Source organism: Prionailurus viverrinus, chromosome C1, assembly GCF_022837055.1.
Source record: "Prionailurus viverrinus isolate Anna chromosome C1, UM_Priviv_1.0, whole genome shotgun sequence".
NCBI classification, from domain to species: Eukaryota; Metazoa; Chordata; class Mammalia; order Carnivora; family Felidae; genus Prionailurus; species Prionailurus viverrinus.
Window position 1 is genome coordinate 143,202,725 of NC_062568.1, and position 14,472 is coordinate 143,217,196.

General features: G+C 37.1%; 2 protein-coding genes and 1 pseudogene across 3 annotated transcripts in view; all 3 read right to left on the bottom strand.

Moving 5' to 3' along the window:
* The window catches only part of SPATA1 (spermatogenesis associated 1), a 56,939-nt gene that overhangs the window by 39,415 nt on the left and 3,052 nt on the right, over window positions 1–14,472 (bottom strand). The window contains 1 exon segment of the mRNA XM_047873246.1: window positions 8,237–8,410. Within this exon segment, the coding sequence (XP_047729202.1) occupies window positions 8,237–8,338 (102 nt within the window). The 5' untranslated portion in view covers window positions 8,339–8,410.
* LOC125173740 (proline-rich protein 3-like) lies at window positions 1,594–3,276 on the bottom strand (annotated as a pseudogene).
* The window catches only part of RPF1 (ribosome production factor 1 homolog), a 39,603-nt gene continuing 32,553 nt past the window's right edge, over window positions 7,423–14,472 (bottom strand). For both annotated transcript variants that reach the window (XR_007155135.1, XR_007155136.1), the window contains 2 exons: window positions 12,646–12,650; window positions 7,423–7,433 (listed from right to left, as the gene is read on the bottom strand). The gene's annotated coding sequence lies outside the window, so the exon portion shown is untranslated. The remainder of the gene's footprint in view (window positions 7,434–12,645; window positions 12,651–14,472) is intronic.

The window sequence follows — 14,472 nt, forward strand, 5'->3', positions numbered from 1 at the left end:
GCTTGGGATCCTCTCTCCTCTATTTGCCCCTCCCTCCTGCTCGCTTGCACGGTCAAAATAAATAAACATAAAAAAAAATTGAAAGGGGCTTATAAAAAATTGCTATTTGTATTTTTATGGGGACTGCATTAAACCTGTAGATTGTTTTGGGTAGTTTGGACATTTTAACAATATTTGCTCTTCTAATCCATGAGCATGGGATGTCTTTGTGTCTTCCTGAATTTCTTTTATCAGTGTTTTGTGATTCTCACAGTACAGGTCTTTCACCTCTTTGCTTAAGTTTATTCCTAGATATCTGAGTGTTTTTGGTACAGTTGTATATGGGATTGTTTTCTTAATTTCACTTTCTGCTGCTTCATTATTAGTGTGTAGGAATGGAACAGATTTCTATACATTTATTTTGTATCCTATGACTTTGCTTGAATTCATTTATGACTTCTAGTAGTTTTTTTTGATGGAGTCTTTAGGGTTTTCTATATATGTCATTTGCAAATAGTGAAAATTATGCTTCTTCCTTACCAATTTGGATGCCTTTTATTTATGTTGTCTAATTATTGTGGCTAGGACTTCCAGTACTATGTTGAATAGAAGTGATGAGAGTGGATATCCTTATCTTGTTCCTGACCTTAGGGGAAACGCTCTCAGTTTTTCACCATTGAGTACGATGTTGGCTATGGGTTTTTCATATAAGGTCTTCATTATGTTGAAGTATGTTCCCTCTAGACCCACTTTGCAGACAGTTTTTGTCATGAATGGATCTTGTACTTTTTCAGATTTTTTTTTTTACATCTATTGAAATGATATGGTTTTTATCCTTTCTCTTATTGATGTATCATGTTTACTGTTTTGTGAATATTGAATCACCCTTTCATGTCAGGAATAAATCCCACTTGATTATGGTGTATGATTTTTTTAATGTATAGTTGGATTTGGTTTGCTAACATTTTGTTGAGGATTTTTGCATCTATATTCATGAGATATATTGGCCTACAGTTCTTTTTTTTCTGGTATCTATTTCCTTTTGATATCAAGGTAATATTGGCTTCATAGAATGAATTTGGAAGTATTCCTTCTTGTATTTTTTGGAATAGTTTGAGAAGAATAGGTATTAGCTGTTTAAATGTTTGGTAGAATTTGCTGGTGAAGCCATCTAGTCCTGGACTTTGTTTTTTGGGAGTTTTTTGATTATTGATTTGCTTTCATTGCTGGTAATTGGTCTGGTCAAATTTTCTATTTTTTCCTGCTTTAGTTTTGGTAGGTTATATGTTTTTAGAAATTTATTAATTTAATTTATCCAATTTGTTGGGTGTACAGGTTTCCATAATATTCTGTTACAATTGTTTGTACTTCTGTGGCGTTGGTTGCTATTTCTCCTTTTTCATTAGTGATGTTGTTGACTTGGGTCCTCTCCTTTTTAATCAGTCTTGTTAGAGGTTTATTAATTTTGTTGATCTTTTCAAAGAAAAAGCTCCTGGTTTCATTATTTATTTTTGTTCTATATCATTTTTTTTTGCTTGTGTTCACTGCCTTTATTACTAATATTAAAAAAAAATGTTAAAAAGAAAAAAAAATCATTCTCTGTTCTCCAATGGCTCTCATCCTTCCCTCCTGCCCACACAATTCCTGATCCATTTCCTCGAGGCCAGTTCAAAACTGAGCCTGTACACTGCCATTTTCACAGAAAACAACCAGTGCCAGGGATGGAGGGAAGAAAGTTAGATGCGGGTGACGGTACTGTCCAGGTTCTACCCAAAGGTAGGCTGGGTGGAGATTCACAGAATTCAGATGAAAGGGCTGGTGGCCTCACAATGACATAGTCTAACTAAAGTGGGCTGGAGAGGAGAGGGTAACCCCTCAGAAGCTTTAGAAGATGTCTCATGGGCTTGTGTCAAACCCAGAAAAACCGACCCCAGAATGGGGAGACCAGGGAGGCTGTCTTGCACAAAGTTTCACAATTCTCCCACATTGGGAGGTATGGAAAGTCTAGAGGGCACGAAGTCTCACTCATTTTGGCAGAAAAACTTAGTCTAGTGTTGGGAAGTCACAAAGCCACGGGCAGAGAGAGGCTACATACAAGGGGATGAACAGTTTCACAAAGCACTGTGGTCAGACCAGACCAGAGCAATGGGGATCATGCTACTGATGCAGAAACTACAAAATCCAAAAGCAGGGAGAGTGGCCTTTCAGGGAGTAACTGCACCAGTCATCCATACTTGACCCCAGGTCAACCTGGTGAGTTTCACAGAGCAACTGGCAACTTTGTGGGTAAGGGTTGTCACATAAAAAGGACTCAAGCAGCTGGAAGGGAATGGTATGAAACTGCTCCAGGGCTCTCAAGAATCGAGGGCAGTACCGGGGGCTAGGTGGACAGATGCATAAGAAACTGCACCAAAGAGGTTTCCTGTTCAGCAGTGAGTTAGTGAGGGGGAAGAGGATCTAGGAGGCAGTTGAAGTGAGCAAAGATGGGGTCCTGAAGACAAGTCTCTAGAGGCTGAATCAGACAAAAGACCACACACTGGGCACCAGTGATGAAACATAACTCTGGACCCCAAATGGGAAGGTCACAGATGGGGGTGGGTGTCACTGTCTGAGGGCAGTGGGTGGAACAGCCTCACAGTAGCCATCACAGGGCCACAAGGAAATATATGGCTGTTAGGTTACAGAGGGCTCCCTTCAGCCTCGATGGAAAGGCACAGTCTCACAGAGGAGATCCATTGACACCTGGATGGCAGAAGGCACAGAGGTCCTCATATCGACAGTGACCCTTTTTGGCAAAATGTCAGCAGACAGGGTGGTAGGATTTGTTTTCCATAACCTGGGGGCCATACTTGGGTGGGTAGGTATTTTTGATAAGAGACCAACTTTTGACCTTCGAGGATTTCTCTGCTCTTTGTGAAAGCCTCCCCTGAAAGGACCTCCATGGCTTGGTCCAGGAAAAAGGCTCAGTATTGGCCCTCCACCAACCACAACCACATGGGCCACACCTGGGGCCTAGGCCTCCCCAGACTGGGCCTCTGCCCCAGGAAGGAGGTGGGAGACTCAGCAGTGGTTGAATCATTCATTCCCTTGACCCTGGAAGACCTCTGTGAAGAGCTGACTTAGAGTCACCAGGCTTTCCAGTGGCCATGGGAGTAAGGCCCAGAAGGCTGGTGGTCCAATGGGACTTCCATGCTCCTCATCTCCAGTCTCTTTCCACTCTGGCAGCTGAGGCTGCTGCAGTGGTGGCTGCTGCTGCTAATTCTGCTTCTTTTGTTTCAACATCATGGTTGTGGCAATGGCTGCCTAAATCATTTATTTCTGCTCTAATCTTTATTTCCTTGCTTTTGCGGAGTTTGGGTTTTGTTCTTTTTGTAGCTTGTTTAGGTGTAAGGTTGAGATTTTTCTTGCTTCTTGAGGTAGACCCGTATTCCTATAAACTTCCCTCTTAGGACCACACTTGAGGAAAAGACTTTGGACTATTGTCTTTTCAATTTTCATTTGTTTCCATGTAATTTTTGCCTTCTTTAATTTCTTGGTTGATCCATTCGTTGTTTAGCAGCACGATATTTTAACCTCAATGTATTTGTGCTCTTTACAGATTTTTTTCCTGTGGTTTTCTAGTTTTAGAGCATTGCAGTCAAAAAAGATGCACAGTAGGACTTTGATTTTTTAAAATTTGTTGAGACTTCTTTTGTGACCTAATCTATCTGGAGAGTGTTCTGTGTGCACTTGAAAAGAATGTGTACTCTGTTTTAGGATAGAATGTTCTGAATATATGTTAAATCCATCTGGTCCAGTATGTTATTCAAAGCCACTATACCTTTGTTGATTTTCTATTTGGATGATTTGTCTGTTGATTTAAGTGGGGTGTTAAAGTGCCCCATTATTGTATTATTATCAATTATTTCCTTTATGCTTGTTATTAACTGTTTTATGTATTTCTGTGCTAAGTTGGGTACATAAATATTATTATATAGTGTCCTTTCTTGTCTTGTTACAGTTGTTTTAAAGTCTTATTTTTCCAATGTAAGTATTGTTATCCAGGTTACTTTTGACATCCATTTTCATGATAAATATTTCTCCAGCCCCTCACTTTCAAGCTGCAGGTGTCTTTTGGTCTGAAATGGGTCTCTTGTAGGCAGCATATTGATGGGTCTTGTTAATTTATCCACTCTGTTACTGTATGTCTTTTGATAAGAGCATTTAGTCCATTTACAAAGTAATTATTTATAGGCATGTATTTATTTCCATTGTGATTTGTTTTATGGTTATTTCTACAGATTTTCTTTGATCCTTCTCTTGTTCTCTTTTATAGTGTGTTGGCATTCTTTAGTGATAGACTGGATTCCTTTCTCTTTATTCTTTGCATATGTATTACTGGTTTTTGATTTGTGGTTATTATTAGTTTTGTATATAACATCTTCTGCATATAGCAGTGTATATCAAGTTGATGGTCAGTTTAAGTCTAAACCCATTGTTTATCCCCTCACCCCATTTTAGGTATATGGTATCATACTTTACATCTTTTTATTTTATGAGTCCTTTGATATTTATGATATCAATATTATAAAACAGAAATATTTATTTTTACTGCTTTTCTGCTTTCTACTTTCCATACTCTCACTTATGGTCTTCCCTTTCCACTCAAAGAGTCCCCTTTAATATTTCTTGTAGGGCTGGTTTAGTATTCATGAACTCCTTTAGTTTTTGTCTGAGAAACTCTTTCTCTCTCCTTTTATTCTGAATTATAGCCTTGCTGGATAGAATATTCTTGGTTGTAGATTTTTCCTTTCACCACTTTGAATATATCATGCCACTCCCTTCTGGCCTGCAAAGTTTCTGCTGAAAAATTCACTGATGGCCTTATGGGGTTTCCTTTGTATTTAACAGTCTTTTTTTTTCCTCTTGTTGCTTAAAAACTTTTTTCTTTATCACTACTTTTTGCCATTTTAATTACTATGTGTCTTCATGTGGAACTCCTTGGATTGAATATTTAGAGAGCTCTCTGTGCCTCCTGGATCTGGACATCTATTATCCTCTTCAGAATAGGGAAGTTTTCAGTTATTATTTCTTCAAGTAAATTTTCTGCCCCCTAACCTCTTCTTCTTCTGAGATCCCTTATGACTATTATGCTTGATGGAGTCACTGAATTCCCTTGCACTATTCTCAATTTGCATAATTTTCTTTCCTCTCCTTTGCTCAGCTTGGTTACTTTTCATTACTTGTCTTCCAGGTCACTAATTTGTTCCTCTGCTTCATCTAGCCTGGTATTTATTCCATCAAATATATTTTCAATTTCATTTACTGTGTTCTTTATCTGTCTCTCTCTTTTTTTAATCTCTTTGTCAAGGGTCTCACTGATGTCTTCAATCTTTTCTCAAGTTTGGTAAGTATCTTTATGATCATTACTTTACATTCTATATCAGGCATATTATTTTTAACTGTTTTGCTTTGGTCTCTTTTGGTGGCTTGGTCCTGTTCTTTCATTTGGGGGTATCTATGCCTCCCTATTTGTCCGACTTTCTGTGTCCATTTCTCTGTATTAGGAAAATCAGCTACTTCTCTTGCTCTTAACAATAACAGTCTTATGAAGAAGAGGTCCTATAGTACCTTGCAGTACAGTGTCCCCTGTTCCTCAGGGCCTAGTGTTTCAGGGAATGTTTCCTATGTGCATTGCATGTGCTCTGCTGTTGAGTCTTAGTATCTTATTTCCTTCAGTCCAGTTGTCTGCAGAGGCTCTCTTTGCCTATTGTGGTCCTCAACAGGAGTGGCATACATTTTAACATGGTGTGTAGTAGTCAGCTTGTGAAATGGGATCTGCCCCTCCTGCTCCCAGAAATAAGGCCCTGCCAAATGTATGTGTCAGCAGATTTGGTGTTGGCAGGGTTTGCACCAGTATTCTGGGGGAGGAATGTGCAATGTGGGGACTGAGGTAGGTGTGACTGGGAAGGGCTGATCTGCCAAAGCATGAGGGGGCAGGACTCAGTGCAAGCAAGTTAGGTAACGAGTGTAGGCACCACCCTGGTTCCCACAGGTGGCCAGTATTTATTCCAGAGGAGGGGGAACAGGGAAGGGAAATGGTGCCTGTCTGCTCCTTTTCCTGGAGGCGTCTCTCAGCAATCCCTGTGTCTCTGGGTCACACGCTGTGATGACAAATCACTCACCCTCCCACTTCCCCTGACATGTCTCAAACAGCTGGTTCTACCCTGTGTCTTCATGGACTGTTTGTTGTGCTCTTTATGGGTGGGGCTTTCTACAGCCCTCTATACTCTTCCAGAGTAGAGTATGCTGATTTTTTAAAATTCCAGGCTTTAAGTCCCTTTGGTTGTAAGAACTCAAGAAAAAGGCAAATATTATGGGGATTCATCCTCCCTGTTTGTAGGTGCCCCAGTGTGAAAGTCTGTTTTCTGCCTTTCTCTACACCTCTCCTTCTCCACCAAAGATGGCCATAGTCCCTTTTGCTCCTAGACCCTGTCTTTGCCCTTCCTACCTCCTTCGATGTGGCCTCTTCCCTACCTTAGTTGTAGAGTTTGTTCTTCCAGTCTTTCTTAGGTAGTTTTCTTGGCTATTTACAATGATGTGTTATCTAGTTGTATCCTTGGATGAAGCAGGCTTAGGGTCCTCCTACTCTACCATCTTCCCAGCCAACCTTGTTCAACAAGCGTTTTTGAAACAAAGACTTCCCTCTTGTAAACAGTTAACTGTGTATAGTCTTCAACTGACACAAATTAGTCAGCTGGGGGCAAGAATACTTTATAAATGGTGCCCTGTATTTCATTTTGCCTTTCAATAGGACACATACAATGTTCTACTTCCAAAGTTTACTATATTCAATAACTATTAAAGGGTTAATACAACAGGCTGTAAGGGACAAGAAAATGGAACCTGTTATGATGCTATCTGAATAAAGTGTGAGATGATGGTGGCTCATTCCAATGTACTAGCAGAAGTGATGGGAAATGGTCAGATTTTCATATAATTTGAAGCTACAGTTAGTCCATTGGAAGTGAAGTTTGAGAAACAAACAAACAAAAATGACTCTAAGGCATGTGGCCACAGATACTCAAAGGATGGATTTGCTATCACCTGAGATGGAGAATGTCATGGGGAGAACATGTTTAGGGGAGGGAGAAAAGATCCATAGTTCAGTTTGAGATATGCTAATTTTAAGATGTGTATTGGCCATCCATGTGGGATGGAAGCTGAAAACATGAATCTGCAGTTTGGGAAAGAAGACTAGATTGAGGATATAAATTTGGGAATCCTTAGCCTAAAGTTGGTATTTAAAGCTATTATACAGAATGAGACCACCAAGGAATGAGTGCAGATGGAGAAGAAACAAAGAGCTGGCCCCTGAAATTCTCCAGTATTAAGTGATCAGGAAGAAGAAAACCCAGCAAAGAAGACTGAAAATGAACAACAAGGAAAGCAGGAGGAAAACCAAGATGTGTATGCTAGAAGCCAAGTGAATTAATTATGTTAAATATGAGTGATCAACAGTGTCAACTGCTGCACACAGATAGACCAAAAATATGCAGGATAAGAATTAAACAACAGATTTAGTAATGTAGAGGTGAATTTAACAGCAATTTTGGTGCAGTAGTGGAGTGAAAACTTGATTGGAGCTGGTTTAAAGAGAAAATGGAGAGAAGGTACTGGGGGTTTGAGAAGGTATGAAATAGTTGTCTAGAACAGTGGAAAAGTAAATGAGTGAGTGGAAGACAGTCTGCCTATCAGCAAAAGGTTCCAGTTGAGATTCATGGTCCTGAATTTAAAGTGAGAACAATGTTCATGTTGGTATATTTTTCTCCAGCCACATTCCATTGTAGGTATAGGTATAGCATAGGTGAAGAATTAGATTAACCAGGGTTTTTGTTTTGCCAAGCAGTATAATGAAATGAGAGAGGGCCAAGGAGTCAAAAGTATCAGAAAGAGAGTAATCCAGATCGTTCTATGGTATTTAAACTCTGGAGGGCATCAAAAGGTGATGAATAAGACAAACAGACAAACAAAAACAAAAAACAGGTGATAGGATCAATGCACTGGGAACCCAATAAAATCAGAGTACTTAGAGGAAATGAACTACAGATAAAAGAACTGGGATAAAATAATTGTAATCAGACAATGGGATACACAGTGGAGTTAATATCTAATACTTTATATAATCCATATTTTGCTTTCTCAGAACTTTTCAAAAACAATATTAAGCAAGCTTTTCTTATATTTTCTTATATTTTAGTTTACAAGATTTTCTTACCTCTGATGAAGAAGGTCGGCTTGGACTGAGGGACATATTCACCAGTGTCTGAATAGGGTGATTATCAGTTGGAATTTTGTGGGGTGTTTTACCTTTCTTCATTTAAGTAGTATATGTAAAGGTTATAACAGATTTTTGACTTGTTTAAGATAGCATTCCACTCAATTCTGGTCTCTGATTCATTCAAAAAGTGAAAAGAAAAACACAAAAGGCTTTAAAATACACTGAAAATGAAAACTTAGGAATGTACACAATCTCATAATTTAAAAAGACCTATTACTAGTAAGTCTGTGTGTGTGTATATACATATATATATACACACATTTATATATGTATACATATATATATATACATATATATATATATACATACACACACATATATATATATCTTCAATACAACTAAATAAATTGTTAAATTACATTATAAAAGACTTGTGACCAGGGCATATTTTAGTATTCTAAACAATTAATTTTCTCAAGGTTGAAAATTAAAGTTAAATATATATGGTATTTTATATAAAGTAGAAATATGTTTCTGGAAGTATAAAGACTAAATTTGTGCAAATGGCTATACAATGATGAAAACTGTTTTACCATAAACATTTCTTCCTGGGCTTGGATATCTCAAATATAACATGAATAATTATTCCAGATGAAAATGCCAGTTTTTAAGTACTTTAAGCTATGTTTGTGTTGTTTCCTGTATTATTCTCAGAGGATTTAAAACAGTTTACAAGAATCCACAATAACATTTAAATTATATAATAAAAATTGAAAAGTAAGGTAGCTGAATTACTCTAAACAGGAATTATCAAAGTAGGACAATCCTTAAGTAAAGGATGTGATACCAATACCAGAACAGAAGCCTTTTCAAGATTTCAAAGCATTGCACAATCTTGATTTATATTAAAACAGTAAGTGCAACAAAATTTAAAATTTCTGTTATTTGGTATTGATTACAGCTCTATGAAATCATATCAGAGACCACTAATTATTCTAATGGTATCAAAATTAAAAAATTATATCCTGGGACATAACATCTTTTAAATCAAGTTAGTTTCACATATTACTTCCTATGCAAATTTCTTACAATAATTAAAACTTAAAATGTTTTGTTATTTTAACCATCTCAAACATTATTTTAATTACATTAGTATTTTTTTTTAACTATTTAGATATTTCCATTTCTATACCTACCCAAAGGCTCTTTCTGCCATTGTACTAATATCAGCCTATATTATGAACCTAAACACAACTCAGATACATATATGGTAATGTCTTTATTATATAAAAATTATTTGTAATAACCTATAAGAATTACAGTCCATGGGCATGCAAATTGCTACTGATGTGAAAACTGGGAGGCTAGGATTGTTAATTTCTGTGCATGCATTAAAAGCTTGTCATTTTTGGGGTGCCTGGGTGGCTCAGTTGGTTAAGCTTCTGACTCTTGATTTTGGCTCAGGTCATGATCTCACGGTTCATGAGATGGAACCCAAGATGGGCTCTGCACTGACAGCATGGGCCTGTGCACATGTGCACATTCTCTCTCAAAATAAATTAACATTAAAAAAAAAAACTTGACATTTTCATTCAGAACAAATTTTTAATTAAGCAAACTCAAGTCATTAACCAAGACCTGCTTTAATATTGTCCTCAGGTAAACTGCCCCATTACGTTATCCCTTCTAAAGGTATAGCAAAGAAGCCATATTTTGAATGATACCTCCATTTTGTCATTTCTGACTGGATCAATGCTGAAGACTAAATCCTGGACAATAAAATGGCATTGCATATAAAGATGAGACCTTAGAAATTAGAACTGGGAGAACTCAAGATTCAGAATTCTCAAAAATAGATTATCATTAGTCAATTATGGGTTTGAGAGGGAGTAAGTGCTCGTAGATATATCACCTGTCACTTTGATCTGGTCTGTACTTTAAAGAGAATGACCTATCGTACTTTCTCTGCATTACTCCAAAAATCATTTTGGGGTAAGCAGCAGAACTAAAAATCAAGCTTAAAAATTTCTGACACTTGATGACCTGGTGTTGAGAATCCAGGGTACTGCCAGCCCAGGCCTACTTCAGCTCTAGGCATCCCACTGGGGTGGCCCCGATGCAGCATGCTACAAAACTCCCAGTCTGTGCCCACTCCAGCTCCGGCCAGCCAGCCAAAGTCACCAGGCACATGCAGTCTACACATGGATGGTTCCTATACAACACCATTCCTTCAAGACTGGGATAGATTGCTGTTTCACCTAATTCATAGAAACATACACAGAAAATGAAACAACATGAGAAGACAGAGGAATATGGTTTCAATGAGAGGAATATTTGTTTAAATGAAAACAAACCACAGAAAGAACTAAATGAAATGAAGATAAGAAACCTATTTCATAAAGAGTTCAAAGAATGGTCAAAAAGATGCTCACCAGGCTGCAGAAAAGAGTGAATAAATCAAGTGAGTTTCAAGAAAGGGATAAAAACATTCAAAAGAACCAACCAGAGTTGAAGAATATAATAACTGAAATGAAAAATACACTAGAGGAAAACAATAACAGATATAGGGAAACAATAAGAGATTCAGTGATCTGGAAGACAGGGTAACAAAAAGTACCCAAGCTGAACAGCAAAAAGAGAAAAGAATTAAAAAAAAATTTTTTTTAACGTTTATTTATTTTTAAGAGACAGAGCACAAGTGGGGGAGGGGCAGAGAGAGAGAGAGAGCAAGCAAGCGAGCAGGCAGGAGAGGGGCAGAGAGAGTTACAGAATCTGAAGCAAGTTCCAGGCTCGGAGAAGTCAGCACAGAGCCCACGCAGGGCTTGAACTCACGAACCGCAAGATCATGGCCTGAGCCAAATTTGGCTCTTAACTGAGCCACCCAGGCGCCACAAGAGAATAGAATTCTTAAAAATGAGGAAATCTTAAGAGAATTCTGGGACAATATCAAACATACGAACATTTGCAGTGTAGTAATCCCAGAAAGAGAAGAGAAAGAGGCAGAAAATTTATTTGAATAAATAATAGCTGAAAACTTCCTCGACCTGGGTAAGAAAACAGAGAAGTAGGCCCAGGAAGCAGAGAGAGAATCCCAAATAAGATAAACCCAAAAAGGTCCACATCAAACCCCTAATAATTAAAACATCAAAAACTAAAGATTGAGACTTTCAAATATAACAAGAGAAAAACAACTAGTTACATACAAGGAAAACCCCATAAGGCTATCTATCACCCGATTTTTCAGCAGAAACTTTGCAGGCCAGAGGGAGTGGCATGATATATTCAAAGCACTAAAAGGAAAAAAAAAAAGTACAACCAAAAATACTATATCCGGCAAGGTTATCATTCACAATTGAAGGAAAGATAGAGTCTCCCAAACAAAAATTAAAGGAGTTCATCACCACTAACCTTACAAGAAAAGTTAAAGGGACTTCTTTAAGTGGAAAAGGCCATAACTAGAAGAAAATTATAAAAGGATATAATTTCACTAATAAAAGCAAACATATAGTAAAGGTAGTCAATCATTCACTTACAAAGCTAGTACGAAGGTTAAACATTAAAAGTGGTAAAATCAATTATATGTAAAAAAAAAAAAGTAGTTAAGGAAGTCACAAAATAAAAAGGTGAAAAATGTGATATCATATACATAAAACGTGAAGGGGGAAAGAGTAAAAATGTCATGCTTCTAAAATGTGTTCAAGCTTAAGCAGCCATCAACTTATCATAGACTGCTATATACTTAGGATGTTGTATATGAATTTCATAACCACAAACCAAAAGCCTGTAACAGATACACAAATATAAAGACAAAGGAGAACATTAAAGAAAGTCATCACAAGGGAAGAGATCAAGAGAAGAAAGGAATAGAGAACAATAAAAACAACCAGAAAACAATGAAGAAAATTATAGTAAGTACATACCTATCAATAATTACTTCAAATGTAAATGGACTAAATGCTCCAGGTAAGACACAGGGTGACAAAACGCATATAAAAAAAAAAAAGAAAAAAGAAAAAAAAAACAACCCTCCAAATGCTGCCTACAAGAAACTCACTTCATACCTAAAGACACAAACTGAAAGTAAAGGGATAGAAAAAGATATTCACACAAATGAAGTGGGAAAAAAAAAAGCTAGGGTAGAAATACTTATATCAGACAAAATAGACTTTAAACAAGGACTGTAACAAGAGACAAAGAAGGGCATTATGTAATGATAAAGTGATTAATACAACAAAAGTATATAACAATTGTAAATATCTGTGCACCTAATATAGGAGTACTTATATATATAAAAGAATATGAACAGACATAAAGGCAGAAATTGACAGTTATATGATCATAGTTGGGAACTTTAACAACACCTCACTTACATCAATGGATAGATCATCCAGACAGAAAATCAACACAGAGACTGGCTTTGAATTATGCATTAGACCATATGAACTTAACAGATATATACAGAACACTCCATCCCCAAACAGCAGAATATACATTCTTTTCAAGTGCATATGGAACATTCTCTAGGATTGATCATGTTAGGCCACTAAACAAGTCTCAATAAATTTAAGAAGACTGAAATAAAATCAAGCATCTTTTCTGAACACAAGAATATGAAACTAGAAATCAATACAAAAAAAAAGGAAAAAATACAAATGTAGAGATTTGAAAACATGTTACTAAACAACCAATAAGTCATAAATCAAATAGGAAATCAAAACCAAGAGATAAATAAAAATGGAAACACCATGGTTCAAAATTTTGGGGATGTATCAAAAGTAGTTCTAAGAGGGAAGTTTATAATGATATAGGTCTGCCTTGAGAAACAAGAAAAATCTCAAACAATCTAACCTTACACCTAAAGGAACCAGAGAAGAAAGGAAATCCTATCAGAACAGAAATAAATGAAACAGAAGAAAAAAAAATCAGTGAAACTAACAGTGAGTCCTCCGAAAAGATACACAAAATTAATAAACCTGTAGCCAGATTCATCAAGAAAAAAAGGGAGAGGCCTCAATAAAATCAGAAATGAAAGAGAAATAACAAGCTTCATTACAAAAATACAACGAATTATAAGAGGCTGCTATGAGAAATTATATGCCAACAAATTGGACAACCTAGAATAAATTCATAGAAAAACATACAATCTTCCAAGATTGAATCAGAAAGAAATAAAAAATCTGAACAGGCTGATTACTAGTAACAAAATTCAGTTGGTAATCAAAAAGCTCTGGGGCACGTGGGTGGCTCAGTTGCTTAAGCATCTGACTCTTGATTTTGGCTCAGGTCATAATCTTGAGGTTTTGAGAGTTCGAACCCCACATCAGGGCTCTGTGCTGACAGTGCAGAGCCTGCCTGGGATTCTCTCTTTCCCTCTCTCTCTGCCCCTCCGCTGCTCATGCTTACTCTCTCTCTCTTAAATTTAATAAATAAACTTTTAAAAAAATTATTAAAAAAACACAACTATTAAGACTACACGAAAATAAAAAACTTTTGCACAGCATTAGAACCATCAACAAAATGAAAAGACAACCTACTGTATGGGAGAAGATTTCTCTCTTTTTTTTTGTAATTGACATATCTGACAAGGAGTTAATATGCAATATATATAAAGAACTCCTACAACTCTACACCAAACCCACAAATAATCAAATTAAAAAACGGGCAGATGATCTGAATAGACATTTTTCCAAAAAAGACATATAGATGTCCAACAGACACATGAAAAGATGCTCAACATCACTAATCATCAGGGAAATGCAAATCAAAACCACAATGAGATATTTATTACCTTACACATATATAAATGGCTAGAATCAAAAAGACACGAACAAGTGTTGGCAAGGATGTGGAGAAAAAGAATCCCTCATTCACTGTTGGTAGGAATGTAAGTTGGTGCAACCACTGTGGAAAGCACTATGCAGGTTCCTCAAAAATTAAAAACAGTGGGGCGCCTGGGTGGCGCAGTCGGTTAAGCATCCGACTTCAGCCAGGTCACGATCTCGCGGTCCGGGAGTTCGAGCCCCGCGTCAGGCTCTGGGCTGATGGCTCGGAGCCTGGAGCCTGTTTCCAATTCTGTGTCTCCTTCTCTCTCTGCCCCTCCCCCGTTCATGCTCTGTCTCTCTCTGTCCCAAAAATAAATAAACATTGAAAAAAAAAATTAAAAACAGAAATGCCCTATGATTCAGTAATTCCACTACTGGGTATTTGCTCAAAGAAAACAAAAACATGAATTC